The 14,198-nt window shown below is 36.7% G+C and overlaps 1 protein-coding gene and 1 long non-coding RNA gene across 2 annotated transcripts; one reads left to right on the forward strand and one right to left on the reverse strand.

Moving 5' to 3' along the window:
- The first annotated feature begins 627 nt into the window (after window positions 1-627).
- LOC136346904 (tubulin alpha-1 chain-like) lies at window positions 628-2,336 on the forward strand. The gene is made up of 2 exons (XM_066296446.1): window positions 628-806; window positions 911-2,336. The coding sequence occupies exons 1-2, from the start codon at window positions 804-806 to the stop codon at window positions 2,258-2,260; spliced, it is 1,353 nt and encodes a 450-aa protein (XP_066152543.1). The 5' UTR covers window positions 628-803; the 3' UTR covers window positions 2,261-2,336.
- Window positions 2,337-3,287: 951 nt separating this feature from the next.
- On the reverse strand, window positions 3,288-5,485 carry LOC136346905 (uncharacterized). Its single transcript, XR_010733389.1, has 3 exons — window positions 3,743-5,485; window positions 3,560-3,691; window positions 3,288-3,500 (listed from the first exon to the last, which is right to left on the reverse strand). It is a non-coding gene; the product is annotated as an uncharacterized lncRNA (long non-coding RNA).
- Between the last annotated feature and the right edge of the window lie 8,713 nt (window positions 5,486-14,198).

Genomic DNA, 14,198 nt, shown 5'->3' on the forward strand with positions numbered 1-14,198 from the left:
AACGAGTTTGAATTCTTTTACGATAATGTCAGAAGAACTGAAATGTAATCATGTGACTTCTTTGGCTCACTATCACAAATTTCATTTAATAAATTTATTCTTTATCATCTCAGAATAGCATTTATATACTATGGCGGCATATCAAATGATCAAATTATTATTTTGTTCTAAATGAAATGTAGATAACCTAAAATGACGAAAAATCTAATTATCGTGCATAAATTTTTACGAGACAACTTCACTGCTCACGCTCAAACTCTGCTTTTCTCTTGTAAATGAGCGCACCAACAGCTGAGTATGGTGGGGCCCTTTTGAGAGCAGCTTTTTTGGTCACAAGTTGCAAATGAATTTGAGTTTTCATCTTCCAAAAACCTACCTAGGGACTCACTTCCGAAATCGTTCTAAATCGCCAAACGGTGAAGCCGAGTGCCCGGCTACTTAAACTATTCTTTCAGCTACAGAAAATGTATTTTTTGTCACTAACAATATACTATTCTAATTGTTAAGTTTAGCTCCGACCGTAAAGTAAATCGTTCAGAACTGGAAAAAATACTCCGTAGTTTTCACACCTGACTTTCGAGACGTTTATTTTGAAAACATCACTTTTGCTGACTATGACCCACTCAACCAGCTAAACTGAAGTTGGTCCTTCCATAAACAAACAGTTGGCCATTCCAAAGGAATCTGCCTTAGCAATACCATCGTTTGTCAAACATTGTTGTATAAATTGTTTGATTAGAGTTTTCCGAAACTTTAAGCTCTATTCAATCATTTGCGACAAGATTCTACATCATTCGTGAACCATGGTGAGTGTCCCTACCCCGCAACATGCAGTCTCTATCACAAACTATTTAGTTTAGCTGTAAACGTTATTCCATTCCATATTTGTTCATCATGATTTTCTCTTTAGCGTGAATGTATCTCCATTCATCTCGGACAGGCCGGAGTCCAAATCGGCAACGCCTGTTGGGAGCTTTATTGCCTGGAGCATGGCATTCAACCAGATGGACAAATGCCCTCTGACAAAATCGTGGGGGGTGGTGATGATAGTTTCAACACCTTTTTCAGCGAGACGGGAACTGGAAAGCACGTACCAAGGGTTGTTTTCGTGGATTTAGAACCGACTGTAGTAGATGAAGTAAGGACTGGAACTTACCGCCAGTTATTTCACCCAGAGCAGCTGATTACCGGTAAGGAAGATGCGGCCAATAACTACGCCCGTGGTCATTATACCATTGGGAAAGAGATTGTAGACCTAGTTTTGGATCGCATAAGGAAACTGGCAGATCAATGCACTGGACTTCAAGGTTTCCTTATCTTTCATTCATTTGGAGGGGGCACCGGGTCAGGATTTACGTCGCTATTGATGGAACGTCTGTCCGTGGACTATGGAAAGAAGTCCAAGCTGGAGTTTGCCATTTATCCAGCTCCTCAAGTATCTACAGCTGTGGTTGAACCCTACAACGCCATTCTTACCACCCACACAACTTTAGAGCATTCCGATGCGGCTTTTATGGTTGACAATGAAGCCATATATGACATCTGCAGAAGAAATTTGGACATTGAGCGGCCAACCTACACCAATCTCAACAGACTGATTGGTCAAATTGTGTCGTCCATTACTGCCTCCCTACGATTTGATGGTGCCCTCAACGTGGATTTAACAGAGTTCCAGACAAACTTAGTACCTTATCCTCGTATTCACTTCCCTTTGGCCACTTACGCTCCAGTCATATCAGCAGAGAAGGCTTACCATGAGCAGCTGTCAGTCGCTGAAATCACCAACGCCTGTTTCGAGCCTGCAAACCAGATGGTCAAATGCGATCCAAGACATGGGAAGTACATGGCTTGTTGCATGCTCTATCGGGGAGACGTGGTACCGAAAGATGTGAATGCCGCTATTGGAATCATCAAGACCAAACGTACTATTCAGTTTGTGGATTGGTGCCCGACAGGATTCAAGGTGGGAATTAACTACCAACCACCAACTGTAGTGCCAGGAGGCGACTTGGCCAAGGTCCAAAGGGCCGTTTGCATGTTGTCCAATACTACAGCCATTGCGGAAGCTTGGGCTAGGTTGGATCACAAATTTGACCTTATGTATGCGAAGAGAGCGTTTGTTCACTGGTACGTGGGAGAGGGTATGGAAGAAGGAGAATTTTCTGAAGCTCGGGAAGACACGGCTGCTTTGGAGAAAGACTACGAAGAAGTCGGAATGGACACTGGAGAATGTGAAGGCGATGGCGTTGAAGAATATTAAGTATCTTGCTTTTTTTATAAGACTTTTGGAATTAAATAAATTTTCATTTCTGGTTTTGGTTCGAAATTTTTGACATTTTTGGTAGACTGACATTAATGAGGTCTAGGAGTACGGAGATTACTGAATTGAATGAGATAAGGCACCTTTTAAGAGACGATTTGTCTGATATCGAAGACCACAGGCTTTCTCTTAGGGGAACCATAGGTTTGGCGCTTCGCATACTTCACGTTGCATGGTTGATCCTTTTGGAGATTTACGAACAAATTGAAGTAAACTTTGGAGAAAACTAAGGTGAGAAGAGTTTCTTTTACTTTATTTTGAATTAGTGTTTGAAGTTTCCAGTTGGTATTAGTTGAGTATGAAAGAAATGAAATTGTCGTTATTGAAACATATTGTGTTCAATTTAGATCATTTAGATCCGGAATGACTCTAAGGTGGGCTACCAAGCGTTAAATATAATCGCTTGAGTGACTACTAAAGTATAAATGAGATTCTCTAAAATGTCTAAAGTCTTTTTTAATACAATAGCGTATTGAAAACACCTCTGCATGTTAAAAAGGAACAATAAAATTACAATTGAGAACTGGGTAAGAGAATATGCATTTTCTAGTTTTAACATAATTAGGATGCTTATAAAAAATACACGTGATGTCATACTTGCGGACACCATAGCTCTCAAAGAATCCACTTATCCCTTTTCCCAAATTAAAAAATCTTAATTTCACAAAAAGACCAATTTGCTTAAGTGTGTCTGTTGAAATTATGATACGACACTGGTTATATTTTGAATGTTTTATTTTTGTCCGTTACTTGTACCCTAAGAATTTTAGGCGAGCTTGCTAGGATAAGGGCCATATGCCAACTCATTTGGAAAATCTGTAGTAAATCATGTCAGTTTGGGGTTTTTTCTGGTGAAAGGGCTTAAAAAGGTTCTGCTGGTACTTTTTAGAAAGTAGTTTAAGTTTTTAGTCGTTGAAGGACTTTCGACAGGTCAATTGCTTTTTTGGCCTATGTTTTTCTAAAAGACTCGTTTTCGTTCCTTTTATTTTCTATAACTCATAACATGAGTATTTTTTAAAATAAATTCTTATCGGCGTATGGAAGTTTCATTTCTGCTTGAGTCAGCTTTCCAACAGTGTCAAAGCTCATGCTGATTGCAGATATGAACATTGCCCTTCATTTATAGCCTATAAAGTATCGTTACCTTCCCAGTAGGGAAGCGGGACCACTATTGCGCAACCTAAAACCAGACTGGATCATACTTTAATTATTAAAAAGAGCTCAATGAATCGTTCGTACATTAACTTATCTAATGCTTTTGTATGGACAATGCTAGTAGGGTGAAACGTAGAGAGGTCAGCAGAATTGTCAATCTTAGGTGTCGGCAATATAAATGCAAGTTCCCCCTTCACAGGAAATTAGAGCTTAAGCCTAAAAAAAATGATTGTATGCTAATTACTCTGGAATGAGACCCACTTTTACTTAGTCGTCCTAGATCATTGGGGTGTAAGGGAAATGATTTTCGTAAATTTAACTGATTATTAAGAATATAATTTTGAACAAAAAAGTTCCTTACAGCAGGAGTCGAAAACCTAATAATTAAAAAAAGAATGTTCAAGTTTGCAACCGAAAAGCTTAATAAGCTTAAAATTTTTATAAAATTAAAAAAAAAATGTGCTTGACGTGTATCAAAAAAAAAAATTAAAATTATTCAGCTAAAACATTGTTAAAAGCAATTTAAAACTCAATTAATAACCAATAATATAGCTTAAGCGACAACGCCGCATTGAACCCTGAAAAGCTGACCCTCTAAAGGGTTGCTCAAATCGACTGCAGGTGAAGCGATAAAGCATGGAATGTCCTATAAACAGGTTGTTTACCGCGCCAGTATCTGAGCTATGTAGCATGTGCGTTGCATTATTCTATGGTAATTTGCATTTTATTCCATCTTATTTTACATACGTATGTATTAGTCTGTGCAAAGGCATCTGGTCCCATAGACAAGTGGAGCCCATTAGGACCCTGCGAGAAGAGACAAGACAAAACCGCCCTTAGTTTTCGCATTTGTCATAGACTGTACATATGTCGTTCCACACTTTTAATATTTTAGTATGATCACGTTCTTCGTTAAAATGCTTCCTCTGTCATTACGCGTGACACCTCACCCGCAAACTTAATTTGTTAGAAAATGTACCTCTTCAGTTGCGTGCCGTAATGTGACAATTACATGATGAAGCCCCTGCACACATAAGCCCTCCAGTTATCGAGCACTTAAATCATTATTTTAAAGAGAGATGAATAGGAAGAATTGGCTTGCCAGACCAATGATTAGATTGGCAGACCAATATGGAATGGACACGATTGGATTCGTATTTTAATCCTTTGGATTTTTTCTTTTCGGGTTTCCTAAAAAAGTTGGTCTACGCTGCTGAAATAAGGGATTAAAACCAGTTAAGACCACATATTTTTACTGCCGCCGATCACATTAGGAATATGGTAGGAATTTTTCATCGTGTACGGAAAATTCGTTAAAACACTGTCCCGCATGCATGGACTCAAATGGTGGATATATCGAACATTTAATGTGGTCAAAATAATAACAAATTTGTGTTTTTGATGGTGATACAAATGGTGTAAAACGTGTAACGTAACATGTTATGCCAATTAGAGGGGACTAGAATAATTTAAATGTGAGCGGATTTACAAATTAATAAAATACGAATCACATAATGTTTAACAGTAAAACCCATCAGGCACAAAAAAAACCGTATAAATGCGCCATATCTGGTTTATATTGCCACTTAGGGAGGTATCAAAATCAAATGAACACGACGCGCCGTTGCCAATTCTCAACAGATGTATTTGTTTTCCGGAAAAATGATTATATTTACAACCCCTGTTGTAAGTGATTTTTTTGTTGAAAATTATATTCTCAATCGTCGGTTAAAGTTATGAAAGTTATTTCCCTATCCTCATACTCTCCTCTATGCTGCAAAAGATAATACTGGTCAAGGATTAGTTTAATTAAGTTAAACGCAGAAATATAGTCGATAAATTCGATTGAAATCTAGGCTATTATAAATATGTGTACTTTGTTGATAAAGCACTAGCAGAGAGTCTTCTGGTTTTAAAATAGCTGTATTCTATGTATTATAGTTCAATAATGTGATGAGTTGATTTACCTTCATAATACAAGATGATTTTTTAGCTCGCCGACAAAGGCAGATGAAAAATGAGGTTAATGAACAAAATGAAGACCAATGAAGGTTAATGAAAAAAAAACTTCATATAGACATATGTCCGAATTAAATTATTTAAGGGTTTATAGGACTTAAAGTTTTTTGCACCTTACTACTTATTACTAAAAATTACACAAATGAAACAGTTAAAAGTAAAAATATCATAGAAATTGTTCTAAATATACTTCTTCTACAGGAATGTGGTAATGAAGAAGAATGTAGAAAGAAGCAGTGAATGTTTCCCGCGAATCAACATGTCTGGACAAATTCTTATATCAGCAGCAGCCATCTGTATTCTAACAATTGCTCTTTTATGTTAATCTTTCTCTCATGAAACAAATCGTTCTCTCGGTACGATTTGTTTCATTTGACCCCACAACAAGAAATCTAAATGATTCAAATCGGGAGATCACGGGGGCCCTGAAACTGGACTCGCATTACCAATTCAATTATTGCGGTCCTCTAAATGCTTAAATAATTCAAATCGGAATTATATTTATATATATATATGTCGGCGCCTTAATGTGTTTATCATAAATAGTTAAGATAAAGGGACTTGTTGATTTGTTAAAGGTCGGTGATGAGTTTTCAGGAACCAGTTGGATATGAGTTATGGGCGGTTGGCTGATTTGAGATCTTGTTAGGTTTGGATAACGAACAGACCCAGCGTCTGAAACACGACTGGGTCGGGTGGAACGGGGCCAGGGGTAGAGATTAGAAAAGATAGCGCGGGAAGGATTGATGTCCAGAGAAAAAAGGGGAAGAGACAGTCAGTGTGACATAGTGAGCTGAACTTGGATCACCAGTTCTTTACGATAATTCTGGGAATGTAAGTTTAGGGACTTTGTACTAACTAGTGTTTGAAGCGTCGTTGTTGCCCTTTAACATAATCAACAGTGTTAATCAAGTGTTTTAAATTCTTGAACATTGCTTCCAAAGGAAATTACCCTTCCATTCCGACATATACATGAAATTTTTCCCTTAAAATAACCTCACCTTTCATCTGCTTTACTTTGCCCGTGAGCTAAAAAATTACGTTGTATAGGAACGTCAGTCTAAGAGTATAAGGATCAAATTTGTGAAGAATTAATTGAGGTTAAAAAAACACAACACTTGCATAACAACATAAAATTAAGACAAATTTGAGTTAACAATCTCAGAAAACCACACGATTAGATTGAAGTTTTTCTGGCACGATCGTGAAGTAATTAAAACTCATTCGATGCAAGAAAGGGTGTTTCCATTAAGTCCGTAACGTAAACTTTGCATTGCTACTGGAAATCCCTTTTATTGTCGAATGTAAAAGAATTCGTTGTGGCCGTTTATCTTTGTCATGGAAAGTTATCGGCAGTCACTCGTACTCGGCACAAGACTGAGATTTCTGGAAAATAAATTATTATCGATACAGACCCGAAATATGGATGGTTCTATTTGTCAGAATTCCAAGAATATTGCAACTGTGCCGTGAATTCTAATTTGTCATAATGCTAAGTTTTATCTGTAACGCCGAGAATATGAAATAATTTTGAGTTAACCCCGCGGGGAGGTTGTGTGACATTTCTTTTCGGTTTTTTCAAGATGACACATCTTCGGTTGATATTTTAATCAGTTTTTCCATTGTCCAATTGAAAGCCATTGGAGCTTCAACATTAATTCCTTTTCGTGGTCGAAACATCGACGGAGTTTGCAAAGATACACTTGATGCTATTGGTGTTTGGCAAGGCGGGTCTCACTGCAAAAAGAACAAGGCAAGTAGAGAAGGAATAAATAAAACAAGGGAGGAATAAAAAAAGTTAGCATTTTTTTAACGTATTACAACACTAAGCTACTATTGCAATTTGAAAGAAGTGTAATATACAGGGTGTCTCTAAAAGGTGAGGAACAAATGCTAACACAAATTCCTGAGGCTAAAATATGATGGTCTAACTTAACTTGCCTCAGTCTAAAAGTGGATTATTTCAGAGATACGAAATGTCAAAAGTTCAATTTGGTTCCAGTTTTTCATAAATATATTTTTTAATAACCGGTGTACAATCACAACATTCGGCCAGGGGGGGTTTTTTGGGGTGACAAGTTGAAATCTGCTTTCATTTTCATTGTAAAATGTAGGGGGCGCCACCCGCAGGAACTCTGCACACATTTAAAACGAAATAACTCTTTTGAGCCACACTGTATTTTACTCCTAAATAAAATTTCTTACTCTCCAAAGTCTTTTACTTAAAAAAGGTATGCCTGGTAAGAGTTGATTTGAGCAACCGTTTGTGAGATATTTGGATTTAAAAAGTTCATTTCCTCTATGAGCAAGCCTAAATTAATTGTAATTATTGAACACAATTTAAAGCGAAAATTAACTTGATTTCTTGTACAAACTCACCATTGCATCGTATTGCCACGAGAGTAACACCAAAAATTACAAAAACAAGTAAATGCGTCGTTAATATTATTCTCTAGTAAAAACAGTTAATAAAAGATTTGCCAACGAAAAGTTAATTAATAATAAACGCTTTTGACAAATGTTCGAAATGGCCTCCATTTTCATATGTACAAAGATTAATACAACGTAAAAAATTAAATTGAACTTTTGACACCCTGTAGCTCCAAAATCATCCACTCTTGGACTGAGGTAAGTTGGGTTATATCATCATATTTTAGCCTCAGGAATTTGTGCTAGCATTTTTTCCGTCCCTTTTAGAGACACCCTGTATAATATATGCTTTAGGAAAATAAAATATATAATATTTTGATGTATAGTTAAATAATTAGCTGACCTGTCCCCGATGCTCTTGGATACATGCACTTCTAAATTTTATTTTAAATGCGACGAAATCACGTGATCAATAGTAAATATTATATTAATGAAGCTGATCTAACATCAAATTTTCCGACCTAATACGGATAGAATTTATTTCTCATTCAAATACTTTTTAGCAATACAAAACGATATTAAATATTATCCATCTAACAAAAAGTTAGATAAAGGGAATGATGTTAATACTGGCAGCAACAAATTTAAGGAATAAAGTAATAGCAGGAGTTAATGTACATAATAAAAAATAAACTATGGAAAAAGCAAGATACGGAAAGGAGAGACGGAATCAGTAGACGAATTCAAAACAACTTTATTTACTCCAAGTGGAGCTTTTGGCAATTTTAAGGTCTCGAAATTTGTTTTCTCTAGAGAGTCATTTCAGAAGCGCTGCTACCCCGAAACAAATGGCAGTTCTCAAGTTTCAATAGTTAATATGGCTAATAGAGAAAATTTCCCCAAGCCTTCGTTTTCATAGACGATCTCTTATTCTACTCCCTGGGGACCAACACTCCCTTAAATGAATGTAAATTCATCAGAAGATTTTTGAAAGTCTGTACTATTCCTATATGCCAGAAACCCAGGAATTAGGGAAGTTTTCGGAAAGAAAATTGGGAAATGAGAATTTATGTGTAAACCGTTCACCCTTCGTATTTGAATGTCAGGCAACACTACGAGGAAATGCTGATGATGTTTAAAAAAAATGTTCTGGGTTATGTGCATTTCTGAGTTCATGTTAGAAACGAGCTAAACCATGTCGAATGTCGTAGGAATAGATCAGTTACTGATATGGAGTAATACGCTGTAAGAGGTTCATGATGTAATTATACTGATGGTCATCGTCAAGTTAATAACCTTCTTAATTAAACAAAGTTCAACAGCACTTATGTTGCTTGCGAATAAGCACCTAACTAAGATTTTGATTAGATTAGTATGAATAGTATAGCTTGAAAAATGAGATATTGAAGAACATATCTAGGTGAGAAAAAACCGTGCAATGTTGGGGCCACTGAGGTTATTACAGTGGATAACATAGGACTTGTCGAATTCAGGACTTGCTATGGGTGTGGTGCTTTTAAGGGGCTCGAGCTGACTCGAATTTTCAATTTGGAATTTTCACTTTTCAAAATGTGCACGAGTTAAAAAGCACATAGAAGATCTGAACAACATCGCAATATTCACAATCCAATGGAATGGTGAACATTTTAGAAACTTTCGAGGATCACATGTATGAATCAGTACTATCCGACCTGATGTAGGATACTACTGGAACTGTAGGGTTTGTTTTATTTGCCTATGTTGCTAAGACTTAACCTTTAAAAGCTTATGGTTAAAGCTTTAGGGTGCTACGAGGATCTGCGTTTGTTTTGGAGTCGCTTTTAGTGAACGGTTTTAGAGGCTTTGTGAATATGGAAAAAATTGATAATCAATACGTTTTTTAATACTTTTATCTGAAAGGTTCGAATTAGGCCTTTCGCTAATAGCTCTAAAATATTAGGTGGTAGAGTATAAACGCGGTCGTACAAGCTATCAAGACGAATTGGACAGTGGTCAAACCAATGAGATGACCACTCGAAAAATTGTAATGACAATCTACAAAATTGTACTAAAAGACCGGCGGCTGTATTGCGTGAGTGAGTAGACGTAATAGGCAGTACAAAAAGTACTATATAGAGTGTATAAATTTGGAGCGTTTTGACAGGGAATTTCTATTTCCTGGCCAGATAGAAGAAAACTGATTTAGGTGTCAGGGGCTCAATTTTTGAGAAATGTACAACGTCAAAAACCGTTTCCCATATCTCCACAGTTTACTAATATATAGAAGTTTTTTCGATTTTTGGCCTTTTTGAAAATCGCCAATAGTTTTCTTATTGTTATTACATTAAATTAAATATTATTAGTATTTTAAAATATTGGAATTCTGTAAGTATATGATTGTAGCACTTTCCTGAGAGGAACCTAATGCAATACTCAATTTTTTCTGTTTTTCATCGCTCTCCTATAATAAATATCTCGAAATTCACGATATTTTCATTAATGTTATTTTTTCATTTTCTGAGTTCTCAAGGATGGGCTTTCCACCAGGCGAAGTATTGTCGAAGGTTTACGGGACACCCTGTATATATCACTTTAACATGTTATATTTTGAAAATTTTCATACATTCTAACTAAATACCGAATAACAAACAATAAGAATCAATATATTGAGAGGAAAATCAAAATAAATTTTAGTAAAACAGTAGTGATTATAAAACCAACGACTGAATAGCTGGTTCATTGTCTTGACAGCAATTTTCATAGTCAACTTATGTCAAAAAAAATTAATACATTATATTTCTGCCATTTTCGATAATAAATATTAAAGTTATATATATCGCTTAAAAGGGTTAAAAATTTGTTAGTTGTTAACCCATAGACAGCTATAATTTTGATTTGAAAAAAGCTGTAGCGATTTGTAGGAAAATGATGAGCATCAGGGAAAAGTTGAGCACTCCATTAGGTTCTTCTTAAAAAACAGCTACAATAATATTTTTACGCAACTCCAATATTTTAATAAATAAGAAAATTTTTGGCGACTTTCAAAATTGTCAAAATTCGAAAAACCTTCTATATTTTAGTGGGCTGTGACGATGTCGAGAAACGGTTTTCGACATTGGACATTTCTCAAAAATCGAGTCTCTGTCACCTAAATTATTTTTCTTCTATCTAATCATGACTGAATCTGAACGAACAACTGAATACATATGAGAAAGCTGTCTGCAAGATGAGTTCCGGAATTATCCACAATTGGACAAAAACAGCGCCATGAGGACGTTTTGAGGGGGTGTTTGGCAAAGTTTCGCAGCAATAAAGTCGAGTTTTTGCGTCGTTTCATAACTATGGATGACACATGAGTCCATCATTTTACACTTGAGACGAAAGAGCAGTCAAAACAATGGACTCAAAGGGGAGAATTAGTTCCAACGAAGGCGAAAACCGTTCCACCCGCAGGAAACGTGATGGCGTCAGTTTTCTGGGTTGGACGTGGGACAATTTTTATTCATTATCTTCTTAAAGGCAAAAACAATAAACGTAAAAGATTATACAAACTTATTGCAGCCTTTGAGCGAAGAAATTAGGAAAAAGCGACCGCAGGCCGCGAAAAATACAGTTTCGTTTCATCAAGACAAGGAACCAGTCAACACTTCCCGCGTCGCGACAGCCAAAATCAATCAATTTTTGGTTTAAAACTTTTGTCTGATCCGACCTATTCGCCGGATTTAGTCTCTTTAAATTATTTTTTACTCCCCCGAGTTGAAAAAATTTCTCGATGGAAAGATTTTACGAATAATGAAGAAATGAAGTCCGAATGCTTACTTTGAACCATTGTGAACCAAATGTAGTATCGGAATTCTATTTGATATCACATCGAATTCCGATACTACATTTGGGGGCTCGTCCGGGATGTGATGGGCACGCTCGTCATACATGTCATCAATGTCGTTTTCGTCGTCGTTATTACCTCGGCTACCAATCACAGGACAACGAGCACGTACGCCTCGTGACTACTCCTTGCCTTTTCGAGTCCCGTAGCATTGACAGCTTCGCCAACTTCGTCTTCTTCCTCTTCGTTGTCCTCAAAGTCTTCTTCCTACTCCTCGTTGCGGGCAGCGTGGTCTTATTCTATCAGAGTATGACAACTTATTCTATCTCAGATTGGCAATCTGTCACTTGGAGAATTAGCCGCCTTGGCTGCTCTTTGAGCTTTGAAACTTTCATTCCCGAAAGTTGAGCGTCTTCCAGCTCCACCGCGGCGCCACCTCTTGCGACCTGGTCGATTATCTCCTCCATAGTTCACTAACTTTGGGCACTTTGTCACAACTTTTACACGCACTACCAATGCAACTTCGCGCCCACTTATACCTTTTCCGAGTACTCTGATCCTCGACGAGCCCCCAAATGTAGCAACAAAATTCAATGTGATTTCAAATTCCAATGCTAGAATAGCTCAGTTAGTTGGTAAAAGGAAGAGGCTGACCCGGGGAGTCCCAAAAAACACGAACTGAGATGAGACAGGTCTCGGTCCGCTTGCTATTCCCTCCTTTGTTCTTTCGTTTTAGTTAATAAACGCACACTTACAGCTTTTATTTATTGAACTGTGATTCCTTTCGTAGATATAACTACCTCCACATATCTACAATAGCATGGGAATGTTATATCGCATTGAACTCCGATGCTACACAAATGTAAACAGAAGGTAGGAGTCATAGAGCATCACTGGTGTCAAACTCAAAGTTTCCTTTTTTAGTCTTTAATTGTTACGTAGGGTATTTCTGGGACTTACCCTCGTAATTAGTATTGAGCGAACACCAGTTTAATTGAGTCAATATACTCCTATGGCCCCTAAGGCTTATTAGGCAACAGTCTGGATGAACTGTTATTATGTGGTACTCAGGGTGCTTTTATTAACGACACTTCTATTAGGAAGAAAAGCACAAAACCCGCCAATTGCAGAAAATTACGTATCCTATCTGGAGCAGCGTCTTCCATACTTGCATCACGCGGTGTTGGCGCATTGCTCAATTTCTCTTGAGAGCTATGAAATTTAATTTAGAATTATGATGCTTTGCGTGCGTATGTCACGTGATTTTTTCCGAAAGTTCAAATAAACATAAAAATAGACGTACTACTGCTTAATATATAATGTAAGGCAGCCACACTGCATGTATACATACATACATATATGAACGTGGCTAAACCAAGAAACCGTCAACAAATCCCCAAAATATTTATGCAGCATTACTCCCATTTAAAAGCGTCTTGCGTTAGACCTTCTCCAATACATTAGGTAGTCATTTGCAGTCAGTATAGGGCGTCAATATACGCGAGACCGGAATTTCATATATGTCATTTTCGTTTGAGTAATGTTCCGGACCAACCGTTTTTCGAATAATTTATTAGTGTGCACCGAAAAATGCTATTTCAAAGGATAATTCACTACATTTGAAAGGCGAAAATTGAAAATTTCGTTTTGTTTGCAAGAAAGAAACCTTAAGGCCGGACAAGGTTTTTAGTTCGAATTCTGAAGTAAGTTCTGAGTAATTGTAAACCTCAACCCACCGTCTTGGGTTGCAAATTTTACCAGTCAGCAATAATCTTTTCAGCACAGTAATTACTGTCAGAAACTATTTTAAATAATCTAACGATGGATGATATTTGCATGGATGTTCCATTAATGCTATAGAGAGAATTTGTTCCTTGTCTTATCGAACGATGGAAGGTCAGTCTTACTATTAAGCCCTTTGCAATTTCTTTGACGCCGTGCTTCAATCTTAATGATCTTAGTCGAGCAAGTCACCGACAAGCTCTAAAATAAAATAAATAGTTCCACAGATGTCTCGTCAGCCTATTGACCCATCAAATGACCGGTGACGGTCCACGAAAAATTATTGACATAGAAATAAGTATTACAAAGTAAAAAAAGAAATAACTAATATTTTCAGTACTGATCTCTGTAGGACATTCGTTATGTCCACCAAATCACATAAAAGAGAAACACGATTTATCACTACACGGGACATTGTTTTACATAACTTATCTAAAAACCAGACATAACGAGACATCGTGTGACGTTCGGCGGTTCCCTTTTAAAATATCATTTTGAACGTGGACAAGTTTAAACGAGTTTTAAATATGAAGGTGAAATTAAGATACGGGTTTTGAAATACTATTGGTACGTCTAACATCCAGTTTTCATTTAAATAAACAGACAAGATAGTCATTAATTCTCTATACTAAACAGACTTTTGATGAGATCATCAAATAGGTCTTCGTTAGATATCAACGCGGTTTTAAATAACTGCACCTATTTCATTTTTTAAAAGAAAGTATCAGAAAATTTCATATTGGAATT

Source organism: Euwallacea fornicatus, chromosome 25 (assembly GCF_040115645.1).
Source record: "Euwallacea fornicatus isolate EFF26 chromosome 25, ASM4011564v1, whole genome shotgun sequence".
NCBI lineage: Eukaryota > Metazoa > Arthropoda > Insecta > Coleoptera > Curculionidae > Euwallacea > Euwallacea fornicatus.